The sequence below is a fragment of the Myotis nattereri genome (genome assembly GCF_964212035.1).
Source record: "Myotis nattereri genome assembly, chromosome: 8".
In the NCBI taxonomy this organism is placed as follows: domain Eukaryota; kingdom Metazoa; phylum Chordata; class Mammalia; order Chiroptera; family Vespertilionidae; genus Myotis; species Myotis nattereri.
Genome location: NC_138083.1, coordinates 54,426,515 through 54,451,639, shown reverse-complemented (window position 1 = coordinate 54,451,639; position 25,125 = coordinate 54,426,515). Strand labels below are relative to the sequence as shown.

General features: G+C 58.2%; 1 protein-coding gene across 2 annotated transcripts in view; it reads right to left on the bottom strand.

Moving 5' to 3' along the window:
• Positions 1 to 25,125, bottom strand: part of NFATC1 (nuclear factor of activated T cells 1) — a gene marked incomplete at its 5' end in the record, with an annotated part of 107,620 nt that overhangs the window by 56,058 nt on the left and 26,437 nt on the right. For both annotated transcript variants that reach the window (XM_081097797.1, XM_081097798.1), the window contains 3 exons: positions 12,693 to 12,833; positions 13,910 to 14,082; positions 15,606 to 15,808. In XM_081097797.1, coding sequence (XP_080953923.1) covers positions 12,693 to 12,833; positions 13,910 to 14,082; positions 15,606 to 15,808 — 517 coding nt within the window. The remainder of the gene's footprint in view (positions 1 to 12,692; positions 12,834 to 13,909; positions 14,083 to 15,605; positions 15,809 to 25,125) is intronic.

Sequence of the window (25,125 nt, the reverse complement as noted above, 5' to 3'; positions counted from 1 at the left end):
CCACCAGGAGCCAGGGCCAGCCGGGCGCACAGAAGCAGCACCTGGAATGATGACTCTCCACCTTGAGGAAGTTGCCTTGGGCAGACCCTGGAGGAAGCGGCCTGTGGTTTGGGGCAAGTCTGAGGGAAGGACCAGCCATCCGCCCTGAGGTTTCGGTGACAACTCACGTGAGGAGGGATGCGAGGCCTGTGCCTGGCTCTCGGAGCCCCGTGGGTGCCCATGGAGAGGCCCTCCTGCCCACACCCTGCCCCTCCACCATCAGTCACTGTGCCCGGGGGATAGGCTTGTCCCGGGGCCATGAAGGGTCGGGAGGGCACAGAGGCCAAGCTGAGTCCCGCCTCCTGTACCACCTACTCGCCTCCCAGGTCCCTCAAATGCTGACCTCAGAGGTCAGCCTGGGACCCACAGGACAGCCCTGAAGGAAGCGAGGCCCCCTGGGTTGGGCTGAAGCCACAGCCCTCGCTTTGGGGTGAGGGCACTTCCTGGGACCTTCCTGAACCTGAGCGCGGGGGGCTGGGGAGCAGGGGTCTGGGACCGGCGGACACGGCCCACCGACACTGCTACCTATCCACCACGTCTCCCAGCGCAGGGCTCCTGGCCGCTCATTTCCTCCCACGACTGTTCAGAATGTTGTACGATTTAAACTGTCGGGTCATCTTTCCATTCTGAGGCCAAAGACATAGGAAAGGGCCTCCTTAGGACACAGGGTGGCCGGGCTCACAGCTGCTCTTCCACTCACTGGACACCAGTGTGACTCCCAGCACAGTCCAGGGAAGTCTCTGCTGCCCACCCATCGGCCAGCCTGGGCCCCATGCGCCCACCCGGGTTGCAGGACAGGCACGGTGGAGGTCAGCGCCTGGAGGGCTGACGTGGGTGAGCACGGTGACGACAGCTGTCGGGTGCACGGACGTCGCCCGTCCTCTTTCCCATGTCAGCGCCAGGAAAGTCTGGAAGGAGAGGTCTCTTCCTCTTCGCCAAGTCATGACTTCCGGCGTGTGCGCCGCACCACACGCCTGCGGTGTCCCATCTGGGGAACTTCCAGACGTCCTTTAAAGACCTCACGCGGAGGGCTCGGGCCTCCAGCCCTGCGGCCGGGACACGCACCGGGCTCCACACGGCCACGACCCTGGGACCAGACCAGGGGAGGAGGTGCGAGCTGCTGGCTGGGGCTGCGCTGCATCGTCACGGAGCGCCAGCTGGATGGCCAGGGCGAGCGAAACATGACCCACGTGGGCTCTGGCCCAGCTGCGAAGGCGCCACGGAGAGAGCTCTGGGCACCCAGGCCGCCAGGGGTCACTCACCGCCCACACAGCACAGCCAGGCCGTGGGCTGCAGCCCCTAGGACCACACTCACACTCAACACCCTGACACACCTGCTCACATTCACATACCCTGAAACAAATGCCTGCTCACACTCAAACACCCTGACACACACCAGCTCACACACCCTCACACACATCCACTCACTCACACCCCCGCTCCCAGTCACCAAATACGCTCACTCTTACGCACCGACACAAATAGCTTCTCACACGCACACACACCCTGCACACATTGTCGTGCACACCCACACACTCACTCACTCACACCCTGCACACACTACTCCTGAACTGGCCCTTCAGGCCCAGGCGTCCCGATGACAGGGCCTCACTTGTCTCTCATAACTGTTCCCCAAGGTGAGGTGAGGATGCCCTCTCGATGCCTGAGCCGTGAGACAAAACTGCAAAAGCGTCTCATTCACCCCTGGGTTTGGTGAGCACCATGTTAAGGTCAGTTCCACGCCCAGGCCAGTTTGGTCCAGGGGTTAGAGCGTCAGCCTGAGGACTGAAGGGCCTCAGGTTCAATTCCTGATCAAGGGCACGTACCTGGGTTGCAGGTTCGATCCCTAGGCCCGCTGGAGTGAATGCAACCAATCTTTCTCTCTCTCTCTCCCCACCTGCCTTCCCTCCACTTTCCCTAAAATCAATGGGGAAAATATCCTCTGGTGAGAACTAACAAAACAAGGTCATTTTAGTTCCTTATATTCCAAGGGCTGTAAACGTGCCACCAGCGCCAGTCACTTCATGGGCTGCTGGCAGGGCCTGCCGAGACCCCATGGTAAAGGCCAAACCCCAAAGGTCCCAGACGTTGGAGGACTGCCCCTTGGGCCTTTGTGTGACTCAGTGCAAGGCCAGCAGCCGTGTGGATGCCATCCACCCCTTGGTGACGCTTTTAAAGACAACTAAAATGGGTCAGGCGACCTCCCTGGAAAGCCAGAGGCCAACTGTGTTGTTATCTAAATTGATTCAGTGGTTTCTCTTCGTGGGGGATGCAGGAGGAGGGGGCAAGTGCCCTTTGCCAGGAGAAAACATGTGGAATGCACTCCCTTCTGCAAACACGCAACGTGCACATGCCTATGTGAACACGCAAACAGCCTTACTTAAATCCAAACGTGAAATTACCGGCGTGTCAGAGGTGTGGGGGCCATGTCTGCATTTCGCTGTCACAGGTGCAGGATGTTTACGTCACACCTAGTCACTGCCCACTTGTTTGTGTCTCGCCTTCTGCACCAGGCGCCCAGCTGCTGCAGGAGATGGAGGGGTGAGGACGCCCCCACCACCCCAACCCGAGCTGGCAAGGGACAGCCTGGCACCCAGCCAGAGAAGCCCCGGGGGGCCCCGGTGAGGACGCCTGGGCATTCCTGAACTAAGCTCCCCACACCTGTGAGGCCATGAAGTGAAGACGCCATGACCGAGCCCTCAGTGTGGCTGGGAGAGCTGCCCGCAGCAGGGGTCCCAGGTGCCCATGGCAGTCTGAGCACCTCCAGGAGTCGCACCCATTCCCACCCTGGAGGCAAGGGACTTGGTCAAGGGAACAGGGAGAGAAAAGTGCTCCAACCCCCGCTTTGTGCAAGTTCTGATCACAGTCTCCGTGCGACGACAGAGCCTCGGCCGGCGTTCCTGTCTCAGCACTCACACACACACGTTTAAAGCTCAAAAGGTTAAATTATTTCAAGATTAACGTCCTCCAAAGAAGGGTGTTCCAGAAATTCAAATTCCTCTCCTTGTCATCACACTTAGTTGGTTTTTCTCCATAATTCAAGACATGTTTTCCAATTATGTGCATGATTACATAGGCAGACTACGCCAAATGGGGAAGACTTTTAAGCCCATTCTGATTGAAGCACTTAATTTTCTTGCAAACTGTACAAAATCAAGACCCATTATGGAGGCTAAATGTTGGCGGTTTTCAGTGGTTTGCATGAGTCCGGCCCTGGCACTCTCAGGAAAATTCCAATTGGGAAATTTGAAAAAGATGAAACAGGCCACAAGCCTGGCCACCTGCAGGCTCCCCTCCCCCACAGTAGGGTGGAGGCTGCTCTGCGGACAGGCTGGCTCCAACCACAAACTCCGGGAACCCTCACTCTCGTACCTTAACCACGTGAGCGCCAGCGGCTTCTCCACAGACTCAGGTAGGGCACCCATGGGGCAGGAGTGGTGCCGCCCCACATCTGTCCAGAGGAAAGGGACTCTCACCCTCGCCCCACAGAAGCCTCTGTCCACAGCTCCCTCTTCAAACACCACCACAGAGGTCTACACTCGCCCACACAGAGGTCTACACTCGCCCACAGAGGTCTACACTCACACACAGAGGTCTACACTCACACACAGAGGTCTACACTCGCCCACACAGAGGTCTACACTCACACACAGAGGTCTACACTCACACACAGAGGTCTACACTCGCCCACACAGAGGTCTACACTCACACACAGAGGTCTACACTCGCACACACAGAGGTCTACACTCGCACACAGAGGTCTACACTTGCCCACACAGAGGTCTACACTCGCCCACACAGAGGTCTACACTCGACCACAGAGGTCTACACTCGCCCACACAGAGGTCTACACTCGCCCACACAGAGGTCTACACTCACACACAGAGGTCTACGCTCGCCCACACAGAGGTCTACGCTCGCCCACACAGAGGTCTACGCTCGCCCACACAGAGGTCTACACTCGCCCACACAGAGGTCTACACTCGCCCACACAGAGGTCTACACTCACAGAGGTCTACACTCACACACAGAGATCTACACTCGCACACACAGAGGTCTACACTCGCCCACACAGAGGTCTACACTCACACACAGAGGTCTACACTCACACACAGAGGTCTACACTCACACACAGAGGTCTACACTCGCCCACAGAGGTCTACACTCACACACAGAGGTCTACACTCGCCCACACAGAGGTCTACGCTTGCCCACACAGAGGTCTACACTCACACACAGAGGTCTACACTCGCCCACACAGAGGTCTACGCTTGCCCACACAGAGGTCTACACTCACACACAGAGGTCTACGCTCGCCCACACAGAGGTCTACACTCGCCCACACAGAGGTCTACGCTCGCCCACACAGAGGTCTACGCTCGCCCACACAGAGGTCTACGCTCACACACAGAGGTCTACGCTCGCCCACACAGAGGTCTACGCTCGCCCACACAGAGGTCTACGCTCGCCCACACAGCAGTCTACGCTCGCCCACACAGCGGTCTACGCTCGCCCACACAGAGGTCTACGCTCGCCCACACAGAGGTCTACGCTCGCCCACACAGCGGTCTACGCTCGCCCACACAGCGGTCTACGCTCGCCCACACAGAGGTCTACACTCACACACAGAGGTCTACACTCGCCCACACAGAGGTCTACGCTTGCCCACACAGAGGTCTACACTCACACACAGAGGTCTACACTCACACACAGAGGTCTACGCTCGCCCACACAGAGGTCTACACTCGCCCACACAGAGGTCTACGCTCACACACAGAGATCTACGCTCACACACAGAGGTCTACACTCGCACACAGAGGTCTACACTCGCACACACAGAGGTCTACACTCGCCCACACAGCGGTCTACGCTCGCCCACACAGAGGTCTACGCTCGCCCACACAGAGGTCTACGCTCGCCCACAGCATCTATACTCGCCCACACAGAGGTCTACACTCGACCACACAAAGGTCTATACTCACCCACAGCGTCTATACTCGCCCACACAGAGGTCTACACTCGCCCACACAGAGGTCTACACTCGCCCACAGCATCTATACTCGCCCACACAGAGGTCTACACTCGACCACACAAAGGTCTATACTCACCCACAGCGTCTATACTCGCCCACACAGAGGTCTACACTCGCCCACAGAGGTCTACACTCACACACAGAGGTCTACACTCGCACACAGAGGTCTACGCTCGCCCACACAGCGGTCTACGCTCGCCCACACAGAAGTCTACACTCGCCCACAGAGGTCTACACTCACACACAGAGGTCTACACTCACACACAGAGGTCTACACTCGCCCACACAGAGGTCTACACTCACACACAGAGGTCTACACTCACACACAGAGGTCTACACTCGCCCACACAGAGGTCTACACTCACACACAGAGGTCTACACTCGCACACACAGAGGTCTACACTCGCACACAGAGGTCTACACTTGCCCACACAGAGGTCTACACTCGCCCACACAGAGGTCTACACTCGCCCACAGAGGTCTACACTCGCCCACACAGAGGTCTACACTCGCCCACACAGAGGTCTACACTCACACACAGAGGTCTACGCTCGCCCACACAGAGGTCTACGCTCGCCCACACAGAGGTCTACACTCGCACACACAGAGGTCTACACTCGCCCACACAGAGGTCTACACTCACAGAGGTCTACACTCACACACAGAGGTCTACACTCGCACACACAGAGGTCTACACTCGCCCACACAGAGGTCTACACTCACACACAGAGGTCTACACTCGCCCACACAGAGGTCTACACTCACACACAGAGGTCTACACTCGCCCACAGAGGTCTACACTCACACACAGAGGTCTACACTCGCCCACACAGAGGTCTACGCTTGCCCACACAGAGGTCTACACTCACACACAGAGGTCTACACTCGCCCACACAGAGGTCTACGCTTGCCCACACAGAGGTCTACACTCACACACAGAGGTCTACGCTCGCCCACACAGAGGTCTACGCTCGCCCACACAGAGGTCTACGCTCGCCCACACAGAGGTCTACGCTCGCTCACACAGAGGTCTACGCTCACACACAGAGGTCTACGCTCGCCCACACAGAGGTCTACGCTCGCCCACACAGAGGTCTACACTCACACACAGAGGTCTACACTCGCCCACACAGAGGTCTACGCTTGCCCACACAGAGGTCTACACTCACACACAGAGGTCTACACTCACACACAGAGGTCTACGCTCGCCCACACAGAGGTCTACACTCGCCCACACAGAGGTCTACGCTCACACACAGAGGTCTACGCTCACACACAGAGGTCTACACTCGCACACAGAGGTCTACACTCGCACACACAGAGGTCTACACTCGCCCACACAGAGGTCTACGCTCGCCCACACAGAGGTCTACGCTCGCCCACACAGAGGTCTACGCTCGCCCACACAGAGGTCTACACTCGCCCACACAGAGGTCTACACTCGCCCACACAGAGGTCTACACTCACAGAGGTCTACACTCACACACAGAGATCTACACTCGCACACACAGAGGTCTACACTCGCCCACACAGAGGTCTACACTCACACACAGAGGTCTACACTCACACACAGAGGTCTACACTCGCCCACACAGAGGTCTACACTCACACACAGAGGTCTACACTCGCCCACAGAGGTCTACACTCACACACAGAGGTCTACACTCGCCCACACAGAGGTCTACGCTTGCCCACACAGAGGTCTACACTCACACACAGAGGTCTACACTCGCCCACACAGAGGTCTACGCTTGCCCACACAGAGGTCTACACTCACACACAGAGGTCTACGCTCGCCCACACAGAGGTCTACACTCGCCCACACAGAGGTCTACGCTCGCCCACACAGAGGTCTACGCTCGCCCACACAGAGGTCTACGCTCACACACAGAGGTCTACGCTCGCCCACACAGAGGTCTACGCTCGCCCACACAGAGGTCTACGCTCGCCCACACAGCAGTCTACGCTCGCCCACACAGCGGTCTACGCTCGCCCACACAGAGGTCTACGCTCGCCCACACAGAGGTCTACGCTCGCCCACACAGCGGTCTACGCTCGCCCACACAGCGGTCTACGCTCGCCCACACAGAGGTCTACACTCACACACAGAGGTCTACACTCGCCCACACAGAGGTCTACGCTTGCCCACACAGAGGTCTACACTCACACACAGAGGTCTACACTCACACACAGAGGTCTACGCTCGCCCACACAGAGGTCTACACTCGCCCACACAGAGGTCTACGCTCACACACAGAGATCTACGCTCACACACAGAGGTCTACACTCGCACACAGAGGTCTACACTCGCACACACAGAGGTCTACACTCGCCCACACAGCGGTCTACGCTCGCCCACACAGAGGTCTACGCTCGCCCACACAGAGGTCTACGCTCGCCCACAGCATCTATACTCGCCCACACAGAGGTCTACACTCGACCACACAAAGGTCTATACTCACCCACAGCGTCTATACTCGCCCACACAGAGGTCTACACTCGCCCACACAGAGGTCTACACTCGCCCACAGCATCTATACTCGCCCACACAGAGGTCTACACTCGACCACACAAAGGTCTATACTCACCCACAGCGTCTATACTCGCCCACACAGAGGTCTACACTCGCCCACAGAGGTCTACACTCACACACAGAGGTCTACACTCGCACACAGAGGTCTACGCTCGCCCACACAGCGGTCTACGCTCGCCCACACAGAAGTCTACACTCGCCCACAGAGGTCTACACTCACACACAGAGGTCTACACTCACACACAGAGGTCTACACTCGCACACACAGAGGTCTACACTCACACACAGAGGTCTACACTCACACACAGAGGTCTACACTCGCCCACACAGAGGTCTACACTCACACACAGAGGTCTACACTCGCCCACACAGAGGTCTACACTCGCACACAGAGGTCTACACTTGCCCACACAGAGGTCTACACTCGCCCACACAGAGGTCTACACTCGCCCACAGAGGTCTACACTCGCCCACACAGAGGTCTACACTCACACACAGAGGTCTACGCTCGCCCACACAGAGGTCTACGCTCGCCCACACAGAGGTCTACACTCGCACACACAGAGGTCTACACTCGCACACACAGAGGTCTACCCTCACAGAGGTCTACACTCACACACAGAGGTCTACACTCGCACACACAGAGGTCTACACTCGCCCACACAGAGGTCTACACTCACACACAGAGGTCTACACTCGCCCACACAGAGGTCTACACTCACACACAGAGGTCTACACTCGCCCACAGAGGTCTACACTCACACACAGAGGTCTACACTCGCCCACACAGAGGTCTACGCTTGCCCACACAGAGGTCTACACTCACACACAGAGGTCTACACTCGCCCACACAGAGGTCTACGCTTGCCCACACAGAGGTCTACACTCACACACAGAGGTCTACGCTCGCCCACACAGAGGTCTACACTCACACACAGAGGTCTACACTCGCCCACAGAGGTCTACACTCACACACAGAGGTCTACACTCGCCCACACAGAGGTCTACGCTTGCCCACACAGAGGTCTACACTCACACACAGAGGTCTACGCTCGCCCACACAGAGGTCTACACTCACACACAGAGGTCTACACTCGCCCACAGAGGTCTACACTCACACACAGAGGTCTACACTCGCCCACACAGAGGTCTACGCTTGCCCACACAGAGGTCTACACTCACACACAGAGGTCTACGCTCGCCCACACAGAGGTCTACGCTCGCCCACACAGAGGTCTACACTCGCACACACAGAGGTCTACACTCGCACACACAGAGGTCTACACTCACAGAGGTCTACACTCACACACAGAGGTCTACACTCGCACACACAGAGGTCTACACTCGCCCACACAGAGGTCTACACTCACACACAGAGGTCTACACTCGCCCACACAGAGGTCTACACTCACACACAGAGGTCTACACTCGCCCACAGAGGTCTACACTCACACACAGAGGTCTACACTCGCCCACACAGAGGTCTACGCTTGCCCACACAGAGGTCTACACTCACACACAGAGGTCTACACTCGCCCACACAGAGGTCTACGCTTGCCCACACAGAGGTCTACACTCACACACAGAGGTCTACGCTCGCCCACACAGAGGTCTACACTCACACACAGAGGTCTACACTCGCCCACAGAGGTCTACACTCACACACAGAGGTCTACACTCGCCCACACAGAGGTCTACGCTTGCCCACACAGAGGTCTACACTCACACACAGAGGTCTACGCTCGCCCACACAGAGGTCTACGCTCGCCCACACAGAGGTCTACGCTCGCCCACACAGAGGTCTACGCTCGCCCACACAGAGGTCTACGCTCACACACAGAGGTCTACGCTCGCCCACACAGAGGTCTACGCTCGCCCACACAGAGGTCTACACTCACACACAGAGGTCTACACTCGCCCACACAGAGGTCTACGCTTGCCCACACAGAGGTCTACACTCACACACAGAGGTCTACACTCACACACAGAGGTCTACGCTCGCCCACACAGAGGTCTACGCTCGCCCACACAGAGGTCTACGCTCACACACAGAGGTCTACGCTCACACACAGAGGTCTACACTCGCACACAGAGGTCTACACTCGCACACACAGAGGTCTACACTCGCCCACACAGCGGTCTACGCTCGCCCAAACAGAGGTCTACGCTCGCCCACACAGAGGTCTACGCTCGCCCACAGCATCTATACTCGCCCACACAGAGGTCTACACTCGACCACACAAAGGTCTATACTCACCCACAGCGTCTATACTCGCCCACACAGAGGTCTACACTCGCCCACACAGAGGTCTACACTCGCCCACAGCATCTATACTCGCCCACACAGAGGTCTACACTCGACCACACAAAGGTCTATACTCACCCACAGCGTCTATACTCGCCCACACAGAGGTCTACACTCGCCCACAGAGGTCTACACTCACACACAGAGGTCTACACTCGCACACAGAGGTCTACGCTCGCCCACACAGCGGTCTACGCTCGCCCACACAGAGGTCTACACTCGCCCACAGAGGTCTACACTCACACACAGAGGTCTACACTCACACACAGAGGTCTACACTCGCCCACACAGAGGTCTACACTCACACACAGAGGTCTACACTCACACACAGAGGTCTACACTCGCCCACACAGAGGTCTACACTCACACACAGAGGTCTACACTCGCACACACAGAGGTCTACACTCGCACACAGAGGTCTACACTTGCCCACACAGAGGTCTACACTCGCCCACACAGAGGTCTACACTCGCCCACAGAGGTCTACACTCGCCCACACAGAGGTCTACACTCGCCCACACAGAGGTCTACACTCACACACAGAGGTCTACGCTCGCCCACACAGAGGTCTACGCTCGCCCACACAGAGGTCTACGCTCGCCCACACAGAGGTCTACACTCACAGAGGTCTACACTCACACACAGAGGTCTACACTCGCACACACAGAGGTCTACACTCGCCCACACAGAGGTCTACACTCACACACAGAGGTCTACACTCGCCCACACAGAGGTCTACACTCACACACAGAGGTCTACACTCGCCCACAGAGGTCTACACTCACACACAGAGGTCTACACTCGCCCACACAGAGGTCTACGCTTGCCCACACAGAGGTCTACACTCACACACAGAGGTCTACACTCGCCCACACAGAGGTCTACGCTTGCCCACACAGAGGTCTACACTCACACACAGAGGTCTACGCTCGCCCACACAGAGGTCTACACTCGCCCACACAGAGGTCTACGCTCGCCCACACAGAGGTCTACGCTCGCCCACACAGAGGTCTACGCTCACACACAGAGGTCTACGCTCGCCCACACAGAGGTCTATGCTCGCCCACACAGAGGTCTACACTCACACACAGAGGTCTACACTCGCCCACACAGAGGTCTATGCTTGCCCACACAGAGGTCTACACTCACACACAGAGGTCTACACTCACACACAGAGGTCTACGCTCGCCCACACAGAGGTCTACGCTCGCCCACACAGAGGTCTACGCTCACACACAGAGGTCTACGCTCACACACAGAGGTCTACACTCGCACACAGAGGTCTACACTCGCACACACAGAGGTCTACACTCGCCCACACAGCGGTCTACGCTCGCCCACACAGAGGTCTACGCTCGCCCACACAGAGGTCTACGCTCGCCCACAGCATCTATACTCGCCCACACAGAGGTCTACACTCGACCACACAAAGGTCTATACTCACCCACAGCGTCTATACTCGCCCACACAGAGGTCTACACTCGCCCACACAGAGGTCTACACTCGCCCACAGCATCTATACTCGCCCACACAGAGGTCTACACTCGACCACACAAAGGTCTATACTCACCCACAGCGTCTATACTCGCCCACATAGAGGTCTACACTCGCCCACAGAGGTCTACACTCACACACAGAGGTCTACACTCGCACACAGAGGTCTACGCTCGCCCACACAGCGGTCTACGCTCGCCCACACAGAGGTCTACACTCGCCCACAGAGGTCTACACTCACACACAGAGGTCTACACTCACACACAGAGGTCTACGCTCGCCCACACAGAGGTCTACGCTCACCCACACAGAGGTCTACACTCACCCACACAGAGGTCTACACTCGCCCACACAAAGGTCTACACTCGCCCACAGCATCTATACTCGCCCACACAGAGGTCTACACTCGACCACACAAAGGTCTATACTCACCCACAGCGTCTATACTCGCCCACACATAGGTCTATACTTGCCCACACAGGTCTACACTTGCCCACACAGAGGTCTACACTCGCCCACAGCATCTATACTCGCCCACACAGAGGTTTACACTCGACCACACAAAGGTCTATACTCACCCACACATAGGTCTACACTTGCCCACACAGGTCTACACTTGCCCACACAGAGGTCTACACTCATCCACACAGAGGTCTACGCTCACCCACACAGAGGTCTACACTCGCCCACAGAGGTCTACACTCGTCCACAGCGTCTACATTCGCCAGCACAGGTGGAGTCTACACTTGCCCACACAGACGATGTCTATATCTCCTGACAATGAGGTCTGCATGGCTCACAGAGAACAGCTGGGGCCTGGAGGCCACCAGTCACAAAGAGAACAGCAGCTCTGTGTTGGCATCTTGGGGATCACCAGCACGGATGGGGAAGCTGGAGGGTGATGGGAAGATTTGTGGGCTGCAGTGCGGGTCCCACTGGTGATTGCAGCTGCTCTGTGCCGGGTCACCTGCCTCTGAGAGTCTGTGATTCTGAGAAAGACCTGGTCCACGTGGAGGCACCTGCCCAGTCCAGGCAGCGGGCCACCATGCGGCCCAGGGGAGAGCATGCCACCCACGCGGTGGCCCCACAGCAGCCAACTGCGTGAGGATGGGCCCTCGGCAACTCCAGAAGTAAACCTGCTGGCACAAACGCTCATGGCTGGACGCAGCCCAGTGGTTACGGCCCACGCCTGTACACGCGGACTCACACGCAGAGGCCTCCGCCTCCAGGACCCCATGGCCCCAGCGCCCACCCGGAAACACTCGATGGTCTGTTTCTAAGGGAGATACCTGGTGCTTTCTCCACGAAGATGACTTTGGAGTCCTGCAGGAAGTTGTGGCCGGACAGGACCATCCTCTTCCCTCCCAGGACGGGGCAGCTGGCCACGCTCTGCTTCTCCACCAGAGGCAGCTCCTGGGCCGACCGCTGGGCTGCGGGGTCAGGAGACAGTGAGTGAGGCGCCGCTGGCCTGCCCACCTCAGCACCCCTCAGATGCCCCCCCAGACGCCCAGGCCTTTGGGAACCGCTGCCTTCAGAGAGCTCCTCTGGGGACTGTGTGAACAGCGTGAGCCGTCACGGGACAATGTGCAGCCATCCCTCCCCCCACCGGTGCTGGGAGAGGCCACACTGTCCCCAGAGGCAGGCGGGCAGAGTGTCTGAGGGTGTGCCACGTACCCGGGTTCTCACACAGCCCGGGGGTCCCCCCATCTCAGAGGCGGCCACACGGCAGAAAGGCCAGGGCGTGGAGCAGGTGCCTGCGAGGCGTGCAGGGGCCAGCAGGAACAGGGTGACAGGGGACAGCTGGGCAGGGCCACCGTCACAGGGCAGGGGCCGGGGCGCGAGAGGAACCCCATCCCCGAGTCAGCCTGACGTTAGCGTGGGCAACAAAGGAACCAAACCAAGGCCCTCCGCTGAAATAGGGGGCAGGTGAGCGTGAGGACAGGTGCGTTTCCCGAGAGCCCACACCTGGGGCTGGGTCGGGCCATTCCGAGATGAGGGAAGCAGGAGTGGTTCTGACATGGTTGGTGGGTGGGCCAGGCCCCCCCGGGTTTCCTGGGGAGCAGCTCAATAGACCCAGCCTGGGGTCCCGCTCCTGGGCAGAGAGAAGGCTGTGGGGATGCAGGGCACCCAATTTGCTAACGAAAGCTAGCAAAACGATCGCAAGAGGAAGGACCCCAGACCACACGGAAGCAGGACCACCAGGGGACGCTGGATGACACTCAGCTTCCCAAAGTCCTGTGGGAGGGTTAACGCAAATGCGACCACAGCAGAGATCTGTGTTTCAAGACAAACTTCCTTTCACTTTTTCCCCGCCCCCCTGTCGGTGCTGGGACCAGTCCAGGCCCTGCGCCGACGCTAACCCGTGTGTGCCGTCACCACACGGGGTCGGACTGCCAGACGAGGGGCGTGCACCGAGACTGCCCAGGAAAACGTGTTAGCGGATGGGACCCACCGCTCGGGCCGTACAAAAGGTGAGGACGCGCTGTCGGCGTGACGGGGTACTCACAGCACTCGATGGGGTTGGAGGCCACCTGCAGCGACAGCGTGCGGCCGCTGGGCTGCGGGATGTGCACCCGGAACACCAGCCTCACGCGAGTGTTCTTCCTGCCAATGTCCGTCTCCCCCTTGCGCAGCTCGATGTCCGAGTTCCGGAGCTTCAGGATCCCGGCACAGTCGATGCTGCCCAAAACAGAAGTCCACTGCCTGCCGGTCCCACTCCACGGGCAAGGCGCCCGTCCTCGCCGCTCCACCCGCCCGAGCCCCCAGGGCAGGACAGCCACACATCGGGGACAGGACACACCCTGCCATCTACCCCGGCGAGGGAGGGGGGCCGTACGGACAGCCCAGTCCTCTCGCCGTGGTCCCCCGTCGTCCACCCGCAGACACGGGCAGGCCCACAGCGTTGGCAGGTACGTGGCCTGGAGGGACCCGAGCAGGACACGCCCCAGGAACCCAGAGCTAGGACCTGCCCCTCCGTCTCGGAGCTAAGTTCATTTATTTAAGGTTCTGGCAGCAGCCCCTTGCTCAGCTCAAGATCCCGAATTTCCTACAGCTTCATAGGATTTTGTTTAGCTTCACTGAGCACTAAACTCCAGCACAACAGTCTGTGTACAGAATGCCGGGTGGAAACTGATACTGTTCCTCTCAGGAAGCGAAGGAGGCAGACGCTCAGACACTCAGCCGGCCCACTGGTGGCCGGGCCCACTGGTGCGGACTGGGGACCGCGGTGGCTCCAGCTGTGCCCCTGCACCTGGACGGCTCTCACCGAAGTCACAGCTGCTGCTGCTGAGGACCCATGGGCTCTCCGACCCCCCGACTGCCTGGTCTGGGGGAAACTGATTCCAGCTCTTGAACTAAACCCAAGGGCTGAGAATGAACTCAGAGGTGTGGGCAAATCTGGGAAAAGTCCACACGAAGAGAAAACTTTCCCTCTGTTTTCAACTCGAACCGTTTCATGACAAAACTCACCAAAATTTCACTCAAAGTCCTACACATCGTGGCCTGGCCTGCCCTACCTCCCACACTGTCCCCATGAACACCCCAAACTCTCCAGCCCCAGGGCCTGTGCACACGCTGTCTCCCTGCATACCCAGCTTTCTGCCTCAGGGACATGATCCTGAGCTCCAGGGGCCACCAAGCTCCGATACACCACCCTGGGGCCCCAGCAGGATGTAAATCCCGTGGGATGACTGTGGTCTCTTTCTCTGTGGCGTCCACAGCTCAGGAGTGATGTGCACAGCCCCTGACAGTCACTCAACTAGAGCATTCGTGAAGCCATGAGTACAGGCCCCATTCAGGGATGAGGTGTGTAAGCCTCAACTTATAAGGAATCCAACTCTAAACTAGGGAGTCAGAGCTGACTACAGGTCAAGGACTCCGAGAGACTAGGGCCCACGGACTGCGGCCCACGGACTGTGGCCCAGACGCCGTGTTTTCTGTAACTGTTCAATGTCTGCAGGTTAACCGTCCCTCCAGTTTGGGTCCTGTGTGGGAGCTGAATGCAGGCACTGGGGGAGGGGGGTTACTCACAGCTGCAGGACTGTTTAACGGGCTGAAACCCCAGAAAGACAGAAATCGTCATTAACCTTGGTGAAGTTTATTTACGGACTGGGCTACTGAGCTGTGGGATGTGGAGGCTACGAATGCCGAGGACACACCTGCCGTGCCCCGGGCACCCGGACCGTGTGGCGGGCAGTGCTTACATGGCTCTCATGTTGTTTTCTGGCAGAAGCGGGATCTCCAGGACTTTGGTGTTGGAGAGGACGGCCTCGTGGCTGGTGGTGGACACGGTCTTCCCCGTGATGCGGTGGACCTGGTAGAAGGCATGTGGCCGCAGCAGGCGGTCGTCCGCCGTCCCGATGAACAGCTGCAGCGTGAGGGGCTCGCTCTCCAGGTAGCCGTGGAGCTGGCGAGAGAACAAACCCCCGCTCAGCGCCCGCGCACAGGCCGCTCAGAAGCAATTAAACTTTCATCAGCAGAGGCGAATTCAAAGGAAACGGTGACAGGTGCTCGGGGTTAGTCTCTCCCACTCGGCCCCTTGCTTCTCTGTGACAATGAAACCGGGAGCCTGGAAAGGTCCCCTTACCCCCAGGTCCGGGGGCAGTTGGTGACAGACAGGCTTTCAACGCTGCTGCCCCTGCTCAAGCACACACAGGTGCACGCGTACCCACTCACACACGTGCACATACACACGCACATGTGCAGCCACAGCCACCGCTGTGACGAGCACGCGGGATGACAACAGTGACGATGCTCACAGCCGTGCTATCTCCCCTGTAGGACAGGCAGGTGGGAAGGAGCCCCAGTCCCTCCCAGCACATGGGTCCCTCCAGGTGGCGGCTGCCTGCTCCTCAGACCCACCTGCCTTCCATGTGTGTCACAGCCTGCGAGGACAGCCTGTGTCCGCTTGGCCAGTGACAGCTGTGAGGACCCCATGCAGCTGGGCGGCCCCATCAGAAAGCTGGGCAACGCTAAGACTAAGCCGTTTGCTTGGTAGAATCAAGTGCCCAATGGGACTCGATCCTTTTCTCCCTGTCTCAGGCGGCCCCCTTCAGAGGGACCAGTGTAAAGAGCAGTAGCTCTTTCAGTATCGCCCCAGTGACACCATCCACAGGCTGTCACACACACAGACCAATTTGCAGCCCCTGAGATGCATGAATTTGCAGCTTCCAGTAACTCCCTAGCAGCCCTGAGACACTCAGCACAGGCTGGCTCAGGGCCTGGTGTCTATGCTGTCCTGGCGAGCACTCTGCAGCCGCCCATCGGTGCTGACAGACCACACCCGTCACCTGCTGTGGCCAATGGAGCAGGAGGCTCTGAACGCCCTGGGGAGAGGTGACGGAGCCAGAGGAGGATGGTGCACAGAGGTAAGTGAAGACATGTCCCCAGTCTGAACCACAGGGGACAGTCCACTCATGCACATTCATCTTGCACACACTTACATGCATTCACATTCAGACACATATGTGCACACACAGGCTCTACACACACACACACACACACACACACACACACACCACGCACACTCACGTTTACATGCACACTCAGCAGCCCCCAGCCCCTCGGGAGCCCTGTGTTTGGTGGGAGACTGCACTCCCGGTTGCAGTGTGCGTGTCCTAGTCTTATCTCCGTCTGCCTGCCTGTGCCTCAGTCCTGAGCACTGACAACGTGATCGACCTCAAAGTGGTCCTTTCGTGTTGAAATAACTGAGTGTCATCCTGATCCTCAGGTCTCTGACACGTTAGGACTAATGACAGCGTGCAAGGCCTGTGCACACACATGGGGCGCGTCTCCTGCCTGCAGCTGACACACCTGAGTTTCCACAGTGGCACGGGAGAGGCTGGCAGGAACAGAGAGCTGTGCTCAGCACGGGGCGTGGGGTGGTCTCTCCCTCGCCGGCTCTGTCCACGTACTCTCCTCCTGGCCGCGTGCAGGTGAACACCAAAGCAGACCTTCCCGGTCTCCACAGGGAACCCGCCAGCACCTGGCACTCACCTCAGGTGGCTCTTAACCTGCAGGAGCGACGTGTGTCCCCCCTGTGGACTGAGGACCTTTCTCCAGGTGCAGACGGGAGTGTCTGCGCGGGAACTGTGGGCAGTCAGTAGGGAGACCGAGGCCCGCTGTCTGGGCCACGCCTTCCCGCCTCCTTCTGGGAGTGCGACTCTAGTCTTTGCCAGGTTAGCGAACTTACTAAGAAACCTAACTCCACGCTGGACCCAAACCTACATTTTATGATCAGAAAATACTAAATTTAAATCAGAGATTGATTAAGAAATAAATTCTGCCATTCTGTGTTGTTCTATGTGGTAAACTTAATGCAAGAAAACGAGTCTTCGGCCTAAACCTCGTCTTGTGCGGCTCCGGCGAGCTCCTTGGAGTCAGGAGGCAGTCCCGTTGGCCTGACACGGCCAGGCTAGGGTCAGATGTTTTGAAAATGACAATTTAAAATCCCCCTGGGAGTCCCACTGTGGAGATTATCAGATGGCATGTGGAATGCAATGGACTGTGGGTATAACTAGCCTTTTAAAAACATGCTATTTCAGTGAAAATGGGAATATATGGGGTTTAACCTGGAAGGTAAACATCTATTATTTAAAACATGAAGTTCATTTTAAGAAAAGCAATTTAAATACTTCACATGTTGCACTGCATGGTTTTCAGCCTCTGGCACATTATAGTATCTGTCAGGATAATATTTATAAAATTATCTGTCATAACAATGACCTCTCTATGCTAAACAAAATGCATTATTCCATTTCAAGGTGTAAGAGCTCCTGAATTTTCTACACATAAAAATGTTTGTTTTTAGCTCCTATGCTTAGCTCAGCACTTACACGTGAGATGACAGGTGAGGGGAGAGATTGAGGTCAAGTTTATTCAATGTTGAAATTCAAGCAGTGCTCCCAAGCCCATGCCCCCAACACAGGCACACACATGCACGCACACACACAGGACACACACGTGCACATACACACACACAGGGGAAGGCAGTATCGTGTGAACAAAAAAGTCAGTACGGGAGACCGAGGCCCTGGTTCATGATGACCTGCAGTTGAGGGAAATTAGTTCCTTTTCAACTAGCCATTCTTAGTTGGTTTACTCACAAGCTAAGCAAGGAAATCTTAGCTTGTCTGTTCAAAGGGAAATTATGGCCTGGCCGGTGTGGCTCAGTGATTGAGCGTCGACCCAGGAGCAAAGGGAAATTATGCATTTAACCCAGATGTAAAATTTGTGTCTTTACTCGATGCTAAAAGGAACTCTGCGGGGAAGGAAAATCCAGTTTAGGAAAGGGTTTCACTTCTTTTTACCCAAATGTTCCTGCTATAGATTAACTCAGAGGCTGTTTGTCGTATGAGCATCATCACATTCATTACACTTTCAGCCCCCAGATTCTCGCTGCCAACGGCACAGGAGGCGGGGCCTCGTGGTGAAGGCGGTGGCGAGGGGCAGGTCATGGGGAGTGAGGCTCCGAGGGGCTCCTGCCATGTCTCTGCCAGATAATGAAGAGGGAAATCACAGTCTCTAGCACCGGTTCTGGGACAGTGAGCGACAGGGGTGGCCATGAGCTAGTCTGGGGCTGGTGTCGGTGAGGGGAGGGCCTGCTGTTATGACACGTGGTCGTCAAAGCACAGCTGACAGTTGTAAAGACACCGATTTCTTGCCTCCTTATTAAGGAAAGAGAAAAACTAGAAATAAGAAAAAAAACTGGCAACAAAATGGAGCCAGAAGTCACAGGAAAAGCCCCTAAACTGTGTGAGAACACGCGTGAGCCCAGGCACCTTACCCCACCCTCTGGGCCACGCCTCCCCGGGACCTGCTGACGTGGTGCAGGCAGAACCTTAACTGCAGGACGAGAGCTCTGCATTTGTAAAAGTGAGTTTCAGGGGCCGCAGCCTCCTGGTTCATGATGACCTGCAGGTTAAAGCTGCCAGATGAAGGGCCCTCAATACTCCCTTCCTCACAAGGCCGGCTGGTGTGTGTGCAGGTGTGATCTGTGTACGTGCGTGTGTGCGTGTGCCAGGGTGTGCAGATGTGCAGGTATGAGGATGCAGGAACTGGTTCTGGGCCCAGTCAGCTCAGGGGAACCATCCTACAGTGACAGCGAGTGACGGGAGGACACGGAACTCCTGTGGGATGGGCGGGGACAGAGCTGGCTGTGCACCTGCAACGTCCAGCCAGGACTCATCTGCAGCGCTGGTCTCAGTGACTCATGTCTTGGTGGGCCACTCTGCCCAGCTCCCACGGTGTTGTGCATGTGCATGTGTATAGGTGTGCACCGTGTACGTGTGTATGCATGTACAAACATGTGTTGCATATGTGTGTACGTATGCACGTGTGTGCAATGACCCAATGTCCACGCTGAGTTTACACCATGAAGTGTTACCTTACTTCTGAGAGCCCTCCCTGTGGATGACATTGCTTTAGTACTGAGGTTTATGCCGTAAAACGAGATGGTGTAAATCGCCAGGACACCAAAGCCTTCCAGCCAGTTTTTAAACTGCACACAAGTCACAGACTCAGTTCCGGCAACAAAGAGGCTCCAAGAGGCCGCACGATGTTCCTTGCAGGAAAAAGAGTTCGTTCCTAGAGTTTCCTAGGTTTGTGTGTGACATTTTTCTACCTTTCTGAAAAGGCAGAAAATAAGTGAGGACCACATTCAGGGAATTTATCTGCATAAATATTTGAAAAGCCGAAATGCCAGAGACGGTGGCACGCGGGCCTCTGTCCACAGGCGTGGCCACCCCTGGCTGTCTTCTTAAGCACATGCCTGCCTGGCTCCAACTCCTCCCCCCGCACGCGGCTCCATTCCACAGTGAGTGAAGCTTCCCAGGCCTCTCCTCGCCAACCTGCACTCAAAACTGTCTGTCCTCCTTCTCATTCCACAGTGGGCACAGGCTGTGCAGTGTGCGGACACCCAGATGTGCAGCCACCCCTCGATGCAGGGAGGCACCCCCCCTCCACCCCCCACCCCCCATGGAGACCTCTCTTCTGCCTGCTGGGATGGGCGTCCCGTCTCACTCCAGCCCCCTCCGCCTCCACCCCAGTGTCCCAGGGTGGGACGTGGCTTCCACATGGAAGGCCGTGATGGGATTTTGAGAGGAAATGTCCGCCTGGCTCTGTGGCTCAGGCCCCGGCCACGCTGTCGCCACCAGGGCCCAGGCCATCCAATTCCTGTTCCCGGGCTGTCAGCGGGCAGCGAGGGTTCGTTCCGATGCCTGGTGTTTCCTCAGACCCCACTTTCCTGAGCTTTCCCTGAGGCACATGGAAATTTCTAGACACAAAATAAAAGAACGAGAAGCCGTAGGTCTCCGGCAGGCGGGATGGCCCTGGGGCAACTGAACCAGACCAGATGCTCGGGACACAGGGGCCTCTGTGGCAGGGTGAGGCCAGGTGGTGCCTCCTCACAAGGCCACTCCCCCCGATGCCACAGCTGCCCGGCTCACACGTGGGCCTGAAGACAACGGCCACGCAGGGCGGGAGGGTGGACCTGGCGGGGCGGAGGCCCAGGGGCCCTGAAATGCAAAGCTGGTGCGGTCAGAAGTCATGACAGCTGTGCCCCCGGAGTCGTCCGAGGGCGAGACTGTAATTAACTGCTCAGGATGAGGGCTGGCGGGCCACTCCTGTGTGCAGGGTGGACACAGGGGAGCCTTCTGGGAGCCATGCCTGGCCTGGTGATTGCCATCCCTGAGTCAGGGCAGGGCTGGCACAACGGCCGGCGCCGGTGCTGGGCCCCGGAGACCTCACAGGGGCTCCCGCACTGGTCCATAGGCAATGCCGACCAGATGCCCATGGCCCACAGGCCGGACACCAGTCTGCCATCAGCTGCCCCTCCCCTGGCACCGAGTGCTGTGAGGGACGGCCACCGGGCGGCTGGTCAAGGGGCGGTTGTGTGTCCGTCTCTGTGCCGACACAGAGCAAAGTGCTGTATCCGGACAAGGGCCCCGTGTTGCCGACGAGAGGTGAGGCCGTGGCCAGCCACTGCTATAGCGTGCCCAGCGACGCAGACCCAGGCCCAGGCCGACGGCACTCGGGGCGCCGCAGCCCACAGCGGCTCAGGGACAGTTATGTAACAGCAACTCAGGAGGTGACATCCCCCCACCCGGGGCCCCTCCCTCACACACAGAACAGCCTCTGAACGCAGTAGTCAAGGGTGAAAGCCGGGGCTCTGGGTGAAGGTCACGGCCCACTGGCCCTCGCCCCACTCCTCGTTATCGTCACCGGCCTCCTCCTCGCCATTCACAGCCACTCGGCTTTGCAGGAGGGAGGAGAGAACACGCCAAGTCCTCACGAGCGCCTGACAGCAACAACGAGGCCCCACACGAGGGCACAATCCATGGGCTCGCGGGCAAGGCAGCCCGGGAAGGAGCCGACCACCTGCCCGGACGCCGTGAAAGAGTAGAGAGCAGATGCCCAGCGGCTGAGGCCGACCCATGAAAAATTAATCCGCGCCCGGGCAGGTCAGCAGCATGTGGCTGCAGGCCGGCGGGGCGGGTTCTGGCTGGGTTCAGACCTGCATTTTAAAGCCACTGCCGGCCTCCGGCTCCATGCAGGGCCCTGAGCAGAACTGAAGCTGCTCTGGGTCTCGGACGCCTGGCTCCAAGGTGGGCCTCGGGTTTGCCATGAAATAGTGATTTACTTCAGTGAGAGCGACCTCCCTGGCTTTTGTGAAACCCTGGCTTTCCAGGTTAATAGTGCTGCCTTGGCTGTAGGCTGGATGAAAAGTGGAACGAAGCTGTGGGGAACATACACATGCTGTGGACAGTGGATAACAGGAGTCACAGTTTGTCCCAGGAGTCGCGCCCCCCAGGGCCTGCGTCTCACAGTGCTGGGCACTCAGCCACCCCTACGAGCCCGGGGGGGGAGACTTCATAAAACGAAAACCGTAAGAGCCTGACTCTGGATGCTGATTCTAACCATCGGACAAGAAGCAACTGCGTTCATTCCGTGGTTTCAGCTCCCACATGTCTAGTGCGACAGAAAGGTATCTGCCGTGGTCTATGGAGGCAACACTGAGCCTAATCCCCAAGCGCCCTAATTAAGGGGAGTCCCTTGGAACCACGCAGAGCACAAGCCACCCTGTCTGAGCCCCAGCGTGAGGGTGAGTCCGGCGAGGCTCACCCGGCCCCCAGCTCTAGATCCGGTTCCTTCCCGGCCGGACAGGGGTTACAGGGTCACTCATAACTGACCAGCAAACCTAAAACGCTGTTCAGGAATCGACAAAGCCTTCGCTGTGCTTCATGTTTCCATGACTGATTAATTATTCATACACCGGCCTCCTGCGTGATGGGCTAGATGCTATCGAGAAAGTTATTTTGGTGACTTGGTAAACAGAGCTCCACCCTTTGACCCTCGGTCAGAGAGCAGCGGCCTCCCTGGGTGGCTCCGCGAGCCCGGACGGGAGCAGGGACACAGGACACCCCAGGCGGGCTCTCTGGATGCTCACCCACCACGGGCTCACGTGAGCAGCGCTCTGGGGTCGGGGACACAGGCGGACGACAGAGAGGAAGGATGAAGGAGGCCTGGCTGGAGGCCGGAGGATGGCAGGAGGCGGGGCTCCAGGCAAACAGGACGGAGAAGAGATGAACGGCGGGCGCTTGGGAGCGTCTGTGTTCTCGTCTGAAGAAGGCGGTGGCACCAGCTCCTGGCTCCTCAGGAATGTAACCCTCTGGTTTACTAGTAAAAATACCGGGAGAGGCCCAGCCCGCCTCCTTGGAAAGGCATCTTCCCGCCATCCACCTCCCCTCTGCTTTCCTGTCCCTGAGAAGGTGGAGAGACTGCCCCTTCCCAGAGCCACTGCCGGGCCCAGACCTAGCCTGCTGAACCCACAGAGCCGTGCCTCGTGCTGTGGTCGTGGGGGTGGGGCGGGGGGGCGGAGTGAGCAGCCCCCGACTCCCCAGGACGCCTCCTAGGCTGTCGGTGACTGGAGAGTCTAGGAAGCGTCCTGAGTGTGGAAAGTGCCCTGCACACTCCTCGACCCCACCCCACCGGCCGACGCTGTCCCCTCATCCGTCCGGAAAGGAGGTCATCGCCGTCGCGGATGCAGAGCAGGGGAGCTGTGAGGACAGCTCCCCCCGTCACTGATGCTGGAGAAACAGCTGCGTCCTCGCTCGGGCACCTGGGCGTCCCCTCCTGCAGAAGATCGCGGGCTCACTTCCCAGACAAGCTCTCGGCGATGTGGAAGGTCTGACCGCTGGAGGTCCCAGGACAGCGTGTTTATCCAGCGAGAGCTCCCGGGTTCGCTGGGTGGCTCTCCCGCGACCCGTGGTGGCACCGTTCTGATCAGAACAGCGGACCGGTCACGTCGGGCTAAGGCCCTGCGATCGTGGCCATTTCTGGAGGAGGCGAGGGTGCGGGTGTGGGTCCTGGTGTCGGAGGACATGCAACATGGTGCTGTGCAGGGCAGGGCTGGGGGCACTGAGCCATCACAGCCACGCTGCGAGCTTTTCTTCGTTTGCTTTATAGCTGTGTGCAAACTCAGTTTTTATCTGACTTGTGGTCCACCAACCGAAAAAGGACCCCCCACCCCCCTCCCTCCTTTTTCACGCTTGCCACACTTGCACAGACGCAAACTCACGCTGGCACCGAGGGGTCAGAAATCCTCAATGACCAGCTCCTCACGAGGAGACGCTGGCAGATGTCCTGACCCTGGTGTTCGGGCACCGATGGGGGTGGGGCTGTCCCTTCTGGTTAAACACAGAGCCAGCCCCTCCCACTTTGCTGTCCTGTAATTTGAACTAAGTTCTGAGGCTATTTTAAAATGTTTATAATTCCTCCAAAAGGTGTCAGTGCTCCGAGCTGCCACACTGATGGTGACACCCCGACCGCCCAGGACACTTAAGGGGTGAAGGTGGACACCCACTTTCTGCACACCCTCCACTGGACAGTCCTCAGCCGCCGGTGAGGGAGGCACCACGGGCCGCACCGCGTCCCCGGCGTCTCTCGCCGGCATTCACAGGCAGCGGGAGGGCTTTTAGTTCTCGCTGCTTTATCCTCATGCCCCTCCTTGTTTCTCGCGGCTGGACCGTCTCTCCCGTTCAGCCGCAACCACGTTCGGCCATGAAAACTGTGGCCAGAAAGGGAGCTAAATGCCTGCAGCCGTGGCGCTCGGCTGGACGTAGGCGTGTCTGACCTTTCTCTCCCCGGAGGCGGCAACTTAAAATGTCACCGGCTGCGTCGAGTCGAGCAGCTAACCAGGCAGGTATTAACCGGTGCCAAGTGCATGGCCGCAAGTGCCACCTACCGTCCCCGCGGGGCTGAGTGCCGCCCCCAGCGCCTGCCCGATGGTGCTGACTGTCGTGCTGGCCGACGCGTTGGCCTGCGTGCCCTCCTCCCTCCCAAACTCTGACTTACTTCAGTGAATAAAGCCTAACACGGGCGCCCACTGGCATCATCCCGATAGCGGGCCGGGCGCAGCCGTGGTGGGCACAGACTCGGGGAAACGCTCTTGTCATTGCTTCATGGCCTGGAGCTCTGGGGGGAGGCCCGCCCACCCTCAATGTGATGGTCACAGCAGGAGCCTGGCGGGGGAGGGGAGGGGACTTACAGCTTCTTAGGTGACGTGAGACCCCGGGAAACGCCGATGCCTGCCCACAGCCCCCCGGGGCCTGCAGACCCACTCCCCGGGGGGAGCAGGGGGCCAAGGTTAGGGCGGCAGGTGACCCCTGTCCCTGTCACGGTGACCAAGGTGCTCCCCGGACACCAGCTCTAACCCTAAATCCTATT